The sequence below is a fragment of the Sinocyclocheilus anshuiensis genome, unplaced genomic scaffold (genome assembly GCF_001515605.1).
Source record: "Sinocyclocheilus anshuiensis isolate Anshui unplaced genomic scaffold, SAMN03320099.WGS_v1.1 scaffold205, whole genome shotgun sequence".
Lineage (NCBI taxonomy): Eukaryota > Metazoa > Chordata > Actinopteri > Cypriniformes > Cyprinidae > Sinocyclocheilus > Sinocyclocheilus anshuiensis.
The window spans coordinates 1,075,230-1,081,259 of record NW_015536497.1 but is presented as its reverse complement, the minus strand read 5'-3'; the positions used below and the strand labels follow the sequence as shown (position 1 = coordinate 1,081,259).

General features: G+C 39.1%; 1 protein-coding gene across 1 annotated transcript in view; it reads left to right on the top strand.

Moving 5' to 3' along the window:
- The window catches only part of LOC107687690 (exportin-7-like), a 26,540-nt gene that overhangs the window by 14,627 nt on the left and 5,883 nt on the right, over positions 1-6,030 (top strand). Inside the window, exons 9-13 of the mRNA XM_016485135.1 lie at positions 3,553-3,672; positions 3,893-4,039; positions 4,196-4,368; positions 4,457-4,650; positions 4,740-4,845. Of these exons, the coding sequence (XP_016340621.1) occupies positions 3,553-3,672; positions 3,893-4,039; positions 4,196-4,368; positions 4,457-4,650; positions 4,740-4,845 (740 nt within the window). The remainder of the gene's footprint in view (positions 1-3,552; positions 3,673-3,892; positions 4,040-4,195; positions 4,369-4,456; positions 4,651-4,739; positions 4,846-6,030) is intronic.

Genomic DNA, 6,030 nt, shown 5'->3' with positions numbered 1-6,030 from the left:
GCGAAGTGGACTTCACATGATATTCCGCCATGATTCCAGTTCCAAGGGAACGTACACATTACATTCAAAGGGGATTAAAGTGCACGAGACGTGAATTTATATTGTATTTATTTACAGAGGTATATTATGTCACACTTCACACTTCTCTAGTAAGTTTCGTCTGTGTGTGAAGACAGTAGCGCAAATCCGTGATTGAATGTTCCGAAGTGAAATAAACTTTAACGGAATAAAGTTGAATGGAATTGAATTGAATTAAAGTTGAATGAACTTCAACTTTACTGTTCAGTGCACTGATGTTAGACTCATTTTGGATAATAAAGTTTATTGTTAAATTAATAAATGCCCTGCCTCCATTACATATCTCTGTCACGTCATTATAAGTGTTTGATCACCACATTTGAGTGATCATTGCAAAAAATGTGTTTATGTATATATATTCTGTTTATTGTATATACTGTATTCTATATATAGTACCAGTCAAATGTGTGGACACATGAATGGGAAAGTGTCCAAACTTTTGACTGGTACTGTACTATAATATACACAAAGAATCTCGGCCGATATATCGATATCTGACTTTTTTTTTACTCCATAATATCGGTATCGGCCCCAAAAAACCCATATCGGTCGGGCTCTAATTATTATATAATTGTAATTACGTCTATAGAAGCATTTTGTGGTGAAAATTCAAACAGTTGCAGCTGGCATTTGTTTTCTCTTTAGTGTTTCTTTTTTGGTCAAAAATGTTCATTAGAGTACATCATTAAAGCTGAGTTGTCTCATGTGAAGTGTTTGTTACTCACACTTTCATACTCAACATGATGGCATAAATGATGACATTGCATGTTTAAAGGCAAAAGCTAAAATTGGTTTATATTAAATTTGAGTAATGTTCCAGAAGTTATGAAGTTGTTTGTATTTTTAACTTTATTTATTTGACTCTTTCAGGATAGTGTTGAACACTGCATCATAGGAGTCACAATTCTTTCCCAGTTAACCAATGAGATTAACCAAGTAAGTTTCTACGCTCACAGTATTTCTTCATTTAGTCTTTCCTCAGTGCTTGGAAATTATTTACTGTTTGTTTGGGATCAATGACTGGAAGTCACATTAAAGATAAATGACTGATTCCTTGAATCATCTTTCGATTCTCCAGGCAGACTCAACACATCCACTTACAAAACATAGAAAGATTGCGTCATCATTTCGAGATTCCTCTTTGTTTGACATCTTCACCCTCTCCTGCAACCTCCTCAAGCAGGTAAGGCTAATGCTTCAGAGACTGCACAAAAGAACTGTCTGTCTATATATTCCTCTTCACAACCGCTAAACCAGCCTGCTTGGGATTTGTCAAGGACTCAATGGATTGTTCTGTATGTCTGCAGGCATCTGGGAAGAACTTGAATCTAAATGATGAGAGCCAGCATGGGCTACTCATGCAGCTACTCAAACTGGCCCACAATTGCCTCAACTTTGATTTCATTGGTACATCCACCGATGAATCCTCAGATGATCTGTGCACCGTCCAGATCCCCACCAGCTGGAGATCAGGTGATCTGACATTTTTGGCAAACAATGAATGTATGGTGCAACTTGAATTTTAAATTGAATATGTTTAACCTTCTTAAGAATTGCTTATATAGTCAAGATTTCTTGAAACAAAAAAAGATGTGTAATTTTTTTTTTCTTTTCTGATTTGCTGTTGTGACTTAAGACTTTTTTTAAGAACATTAAAGACATGTATAATGTTTCAAAAGGTTTTGATGTTTTGAACTTTCTTTGTCAAAAGAAAAAGCATAAAAGATTATTATGGTTTCCACAAAAAATATTGAACCACACAACATTGATAACAATAATAAATGTTTCTTAAGCAGGAAATCTGTATATTAGAATGATTTCTGAAGAACCATGTGACATTGAAGACTGGAGTAATGATACTGAATATTTAGTTTAATTGAAATAGAAAACGGTTAAATTCTAAAAATATTTCACAATATTACTGGTTTGACTATTATTGATCAAATAAATGCTGCCTTGGTGAGCATGAGAGACTTCTTTCAAAAAGTCCTTTTGAGCAGTAACGGGGTATTCGTGTTGAATTCATGCATACGTTTATGATTTTTCTCTCTTCTGCAGCCTTTTTGGATTCCTCAACCTTGCAGCTGTTTTTTGATTTGTATCATTCCATCCCTCCCTCGCTGTCTCCCTTGGTGAGTATCAGATAAACAGCATGACATGCATGTGAAGATAAACAAGCCTTTGCCTCGTAGATAATGTGAAAGGTGACCTATTATGCCCCTTTTTACAAGATGTAAAATAAGTCTCTGATGTCCCCAGAGTGTGTATGTGAAGTTTTAGCTCAAAATACCCCACAGATAATTTTTTATAGCTTGTTAAAATTGCCACTTTTAGGGTATGAGCCAAAACATGCCATTTTTGTGTTTGTCCCTTTAAATGCAAATGAGCTCGTGCTCCCGCCTCCCTTTTCAGAAGATGGTGGAGCTTCAAGATCTCATACTCCGGCAAAACTGGACAATCTCATGCAATCTGATTGTACTGTGCAGTAAATACGCGTTTATGAATTACACAGACGGGAGCATGGCGCGATTAAAAATAACGACATAGCTGGTCTCATGGTGCCTTTGCTTGCTATCACAAATGTTATAAGTCCCACTTGTGATTACGAGCTTGAAAAATTCAAGTGATCGACTTCAGATTGCTTTCATATGCAATTTTTAACTACCACATTCCTATTTACGATCATTCTGGTAGCATGTGAAGGCAGCATTAGTGAAAACAGGCAGAGACAATGGTAGCTTTAGCAACATTAGCCTTACAGAGTACCAAGAAGCTCTTTCAGAAAGGCAATTTGGAAAACAAAATATGACGCATGATGCTTGCTTTGTCTAGAGCCGTCATTCGCGCACAAAGCGTTAGTATTGCTCCCTCTTTCAGAAGCAACCTTTGCACAACTCCAGCGCTGAACTGACCCTCGTTGTGAGGCAGTCTGGTGTAAAATGATTAGCACAAACATATAGGACTTTTCTGTTGTTTTTTTTCCCGGGACGTTTACTTTGAAAATTTACATTTAACCACCATGTCGTCAGCGGTCTATGGAGACTCCTGTGTTCGTTGGTGTATCCCAACACACGACACTTGTAATGCCTCTTTGGCACTGACATTGTATCTCCAGCAGCTACAGCACGAAAACAGTAATAGCGGACTGCTGCTTCTCACTCAGGGCGGGGTTTATGCTAATAGGGCAGAGAGCATCACAAATGGGTGGGACTTTTTCCATACGATGACGTGTACGTAGGGAGAAATCTGGAACCGCTCGTTTAAAGAGACTTTATGATTTATTGGGATTATAAAAAAAAAAAAAAATGAGTGGGTGGATTTTTACCATTATAGGCTGGTTGTTTTCACACACTGCGTCCACACAACTGTGTTCAAACACCTTATAAAAGTGATTTTTGCATAATAGGTCACCTTTATGACTCTTCCAATAATAATGTGAACTGTTTAGTATTAAATGTGCTGTTTGTCTTTCAGGTTTTGTCTTGTCTAGTCCAAATAGCATCTGTCCGGAGGTCTTTATTCAACAACGCAGAGAGAGCAAAGTTCCTCTCCCATTTAGTAGATGGTGTGAAGAGAATATTGGAGAACCCTCAAGTATGCTGTCTGTCCTGATATGATTTATTATTTATGCGAATAATACTGTCATTATAGTGTTTAGATAATATTTATTAAAAAAAAAGGTGAATAATGCTGTATATTAAATATGTAGCCTGAAAATAGCTGCTTTAAAATTTCAAATCTATTTGCAGGTATTATGTGGTTAATATGGTAACATGGCAATGCTTATGTTGTTGTTGTTGTTTTTTTTATGCAGAGTTTGTCAGACCCAAACAACTACCATGAGTTCTGCCGACTGCTGGCTCGACTCAAGAGTAACTATCAGCTGGGAGAGCTGGTTAAAGTAGAGAACTACCCCGAGGTCATTAGACTGATTGCTAACTTCACCGTAACTAGTCTGCAGGTGAGTGAATGGCTTTGTGTGCTAAACATAAAGCTAATATGTGATTTCTACAGAAGTTGAACCAACTTGACTGCAATTTTTTGTTAATTTGCTGATGAAATTAAGTGAATATGAAAAATTGGCATTTCAAAAACTGATAACTTTGATGTGTCCCAGCACTGGGAGTTTGCCCCCAACAGTGTGCACTATCTGCTGAGCCTGTGGCAGCGGTTGGCAGCATCTGTCCCTTATGTGAAAGCCACAGAGCCCCACATGCTGGAGACCTACACCCCTGAGGTGACCAAGGCCTACATCACGTCCCGCCTAGAGTCCGTGCACATCATTCTGAGGTAGAGTGAGCACTACTTGAACTCACGGTTAGGTCCGATTTGCAAGAATGCCATAAATATGTGAATATACAATATCCATTCTATGCAGGGATGGTCTTGAAGACCCCTTGGATGATGCTGGCTTGGTGCAACAGCAGCTAGACCAGCTGTCTACTATCGGCCGGTGTGAATATGAGAAGACCTGCGCCCTGCTTGTCCAGCTCTTCGATCAGTCGGCCCAGTCGTACCAGGAGCTGCTGCAGTCCACCAACTCCAGCACAATGGACATAGCAGTGCAGGAGGGTGAGCTTGAAACAAAGCCTAATATACAAATCAATATATTGCATCATAACTTAACATAACAATGCTTATGTTACGTATGTGTTGTCCAGGTCGTTTGACGTGGCTAGTGTACATCATTGGCGCAGTCATTGGAGGAAGAGTATCCTTCGCCAGCACAGATGAGCAGGATGCCATGGATGGGGAGCTTGTGTGTCGGTGAGGAATCGCCACTAAAGGCCTGTTCACACCAAGACGAAATGAAAATTCAGTCATACGATTTGTCTATTCTGACCGATGTGTAAAAAAAAAATAATACAATCAGATGGGCTAAATGAATATGCAAAATTATTCTTTGATAGTATGTAGTGCTTACAAAAAAGCAGAAATACCCCGGGACACAAAGCACTGCACAGCATTTTGTTTCTGACACCCTCTTGTCACAAGAATGAAGTCAGTCAAACAGTATTTACATATTTTAAAAACCCATTAAAATATTTGTATTCACTAGGATGTCTATCAAACAGCACCAAACACAAGAGTACAGAGAAATGGCGCTTTTCCACTGCGTGGTACGGCTCGGCATGGCACAGCCGCGACTCCTGAAAAACTTTTTCATTCCGCGTCGTCCCATCAAGCCCTCGCTGGATCCGATCCTCTGCTATCAACGAGAGGACCGTATGTACTTCCTCAACAGACAACGAAACAGCCACTTTTTGGTTGTTAAAAAAGGTGCGCTCGTTCAAAACAGTTGCGTTCGATCCTTCTGTGCTGATTTAAATCTAGCGGTTCTGTTGTGTTTGTGGCGCAAGTTCAGTGACGCAGGTAGTGACGATTCTCTGCGGCCAATCAGTGATCAGCAGAGTTTACACATCACGTTTTGGTAACGGTGCGGTTCACTTGGAACTAGACTTGTGCCGGTATTCGGTAATGCGATATATCACGGTAATGACTATGCACGGTATTGTTATCGTGGGCTCTTCTAAATACTGTGAATAATTATATAGTGATAATACCGTATACCGTGATAAAAGCATTAGCAATTAATCGCAACATGAAAATTTGATACCGGCATATCCCCCTACTTGGAACCTCAACCGAGGTGGTACTAAAAAAAGTACCAGGTACTGTACCCAATGGAAAACCCTCCAAAAGTGAACCGTACCGTGCCGTACCATGCAGTGGAAAAGCGCCAAAAGAGAGTCGGTTCCAGATTTTTCCTCTATTCACAAAATTGTCTTTCATGAGTGCTACCAAGATGTAGTTTTATGTAACAGCAGAGCCTCTGGATATGTGACCAAATGTCTTATTGGTTGGCTGTTTTTTGTTCTCAGTGCAGTTGAAAAAGATTAGAACACCTGCCTGTTTATTTATATATTTACATTTACATTTAGTCATTTAGCA